This window comes from Nanorana parkeri, unplaced genomic scaffold (genome assembly GCF_000935625.1).
Source record: "Nanorana parkeri isolate BGI_ZX_2015 unplaced genomic scaffold, ASM93562v1 scaffold699, whole genome shotgun sequence".
NCBI lineage: Eukaryota > Metazoa > Chordata > Amphibia > Anura > Dicroglossidae > Nanorana > Nanorana parkeri.
The window spans coordinates 808,643-811,119 of NW_017306967.1; the positions used below are offsets into that span (position 1 = coordinate 808,643).

A 2,477-nucleotide genomic window follows, 5' to 3' on the forward strand; every position below is an offset into this window, starting at 1 on the left:
ACGGGACTCCTGGAAGACCCGGAAGCCGGCGGAGAGGTAAGTGTTTTAATTACTGATCAAAAGAATTTGAATCAATCAAAAATATTAACGATTAAGCGTTAATTTCCGCAGATAGATATATATCTATCTACCCTGTTTCCCCGAAAATAAGACCTACTCCGAAAGTAAGACCTAGCACTATTTTTCAAGATTCCTGTAATATAAGACCTACACCCGAAAATAAGACCTAGTTTGGTGGTAGCATGTGAGGGGGAACTTGCAGGAGAGATGGTATCTGCCTGCAGGGACATACTGTATTAAGGGGATGACAGGGGACTCCCTCCGGCCAGCACAGTGACAGGGAGCACTCCAGTACCAGACTTCACTAACTGCTTTCCCCCTAAAGGCACTGCTTAATGTAATGGTACTGTACTGTAATGTGTACCGGTAAATGGTACCGTACTTTACCGCGCTGTCCACTGTCTGATGTCCCCACTGCTGCACCGCTGGTACCACTGTCCCTGGTGGCAAAGGAAGCCGGCTCTGTAGAAAGCAAGGCTGCGGAGGCTTAGGGAGCAGAGCCGCATTAGCCGATATTCTTCTAGAGCGCCAGTTAATGTGACAGGCGGAGCGATACCAGATAACTTTAGATTGTTGTACATTAAAAAAAAATAAGACATCCCCTGAAAATAAGACCTAGTGTGGTTTTTGGGGGCAAAAAAAATATAAGACAGTGTCTTATTTTCGGGGAAACACGGTATATAGATATAGATAGATATACATACAGTAAATCACTGCGTAACATGTCAGCACTATATAAATACCTGGCATAGCATTATGCCTGCTTTGAGGTTATCTCTCCACCTGCCCAGACAGGGGTATTACATTGAATATAAAAAGGAGTACCATATTGATTAGAACATTTTCCAGCAAGAATGCACTACCAAATGCGGCTCTTACCGTAATAAACCAATAAGAATTGAGCCTGTAAATCATTTTTGAAAGGAATCCCAGTTGGCTGGCTGGAGCCAGAACATGTAGATGTAAATGGGATATCGAGCAGAAAGGAGGCCAGTGGAAGCCTAACCTAATATAAAAAGGAGAAAAAAAAATCAATGTATAGTTAACATTAGGAAACACAAGGATGTCTAATGCAAAGCACTTTGCAGAAGATGCTTACTACAGTATCGGCAAATGTTCAACATTTAACCCCCTATATACCCATTGTCCTACTTTATAAGATGTACTATATACTAGGGTCCCTATCTCATAGGCACAAATAGGGTCAATTTAGACAGGAGACAATTAACCTACCAGCATCCCTTGTTACATATTTTAACAACTGTCAGCACATTTTGCCCTACCATGCCCTATTACAGATGGTTAGGAGTAGCCAGACATATTTTATGGCTATTAATATTAGCTGAATAAAACTGTGCCCATGAAAGCTTTTTAAAACAAAAATTAAGAAGTATTTTTTCAAAAGTCAGGATTTCATGATCTGTTTAACCTTTTTTTAACCAATCCCCCAGAGGCAAGCTTTGTAACGAATCCTGCAAGGGGAGACAATCTATTCCGCAATGGTCCTGACAAGTAAAGAAGGCAAGAACGCAGGTGCAGAGGTCTCAGTATTAGAGCCCCTTAGGCTCACAATACACATTGCAATCTGGCCATTCGTATGTAATATGAGGACCAACCTAAACTATCCATTCAAGTTGTATCCAGTCAAGCAGACCCTTGCACTACATGCTTGTTGGAATATCCAAAGGAGACTGCAGAATTAAATGTTAGCATGGAGATACAAGAAGCCAAGAGGAGAATTAACAGAGCCCAGAAATACAATAGGGATACATTGAGATGCTTTTTTGGTCTGGGAACAAACTGTTCTGGTCTGGACATGATCCGGACATGGTGTGAACAAGCCCTCTGCTGTGATGTGTTCAGTTTTGCTTTGTGCATTATTGTGCACTGTTTTAAATTCATTTGACTGGGCTGCCTAAAACACCACAACAGTCCTAAAATAATGTATGCAGCATTGTCAGCAGTGTAGCCTAATGTGTGGTAGTGCATCACTATGTGTTGTGATGTGCTACAGTGCAGGAGAGTTGGGGTGCCAATCAGAATGAACGCATGTAACAGCTTACACAATGTCAAATAAACAGGATTACCTGATATCCTCCAAATTTGTGACATGATTTTTCTGTAGAACGTTCTTCCCAACTTCTACCATATTCATAACTAGAAGAGGAACACAAGAAATTAGTGAACATCAACAAAAATAAGATAAATGATTCCTATTAACAAACAGTTTCGCAAAGTATACAAAGTTTTTACTGACACATGGGGCGGCCATAGCAATTCCTGTGACACAATGTATAGCCCTCATGGCAGAGAGAACTCTGTGACTGGAGAACAGGCAATGGACATTGACAGTTCACATGACCGGGCTCTGCTCTCCCCCCCCCCCCCCCTCAACCCTTTTCAGTACAAAGGCAAAC

At 41.7% G+C, this 2,477-nt stretch overlaps 1 protein-coding gene across 1 annotated transcript in view; it reads right to left on the reverse strand.

Annotated features, from left to right (window-relative positions):
* HINT3 (histidine triad nucleotide binding protein 3) overlaps nt 1–2,477 on the reverse strand; it is a 10,047-nt gene that overhangs the window by 455 nt on the left and 7,115 nt on the right. Inside the window, exons 3-4 of the mRNA XM_018563806.1 lie at nt 2,148–2,217; nt 940–1,066 (exon numbers count right to left, since the gene is read on the reverse strand). Of these exons, the coding sequence (XP_018419308.1) occupies nt 940–1,066; nt 2,148–2,217 (197 nt within the window). The remainder of the gene's footprint in view (nt 1–939; nt 1,067–2,147; nt 2,218–2,477) is intronic.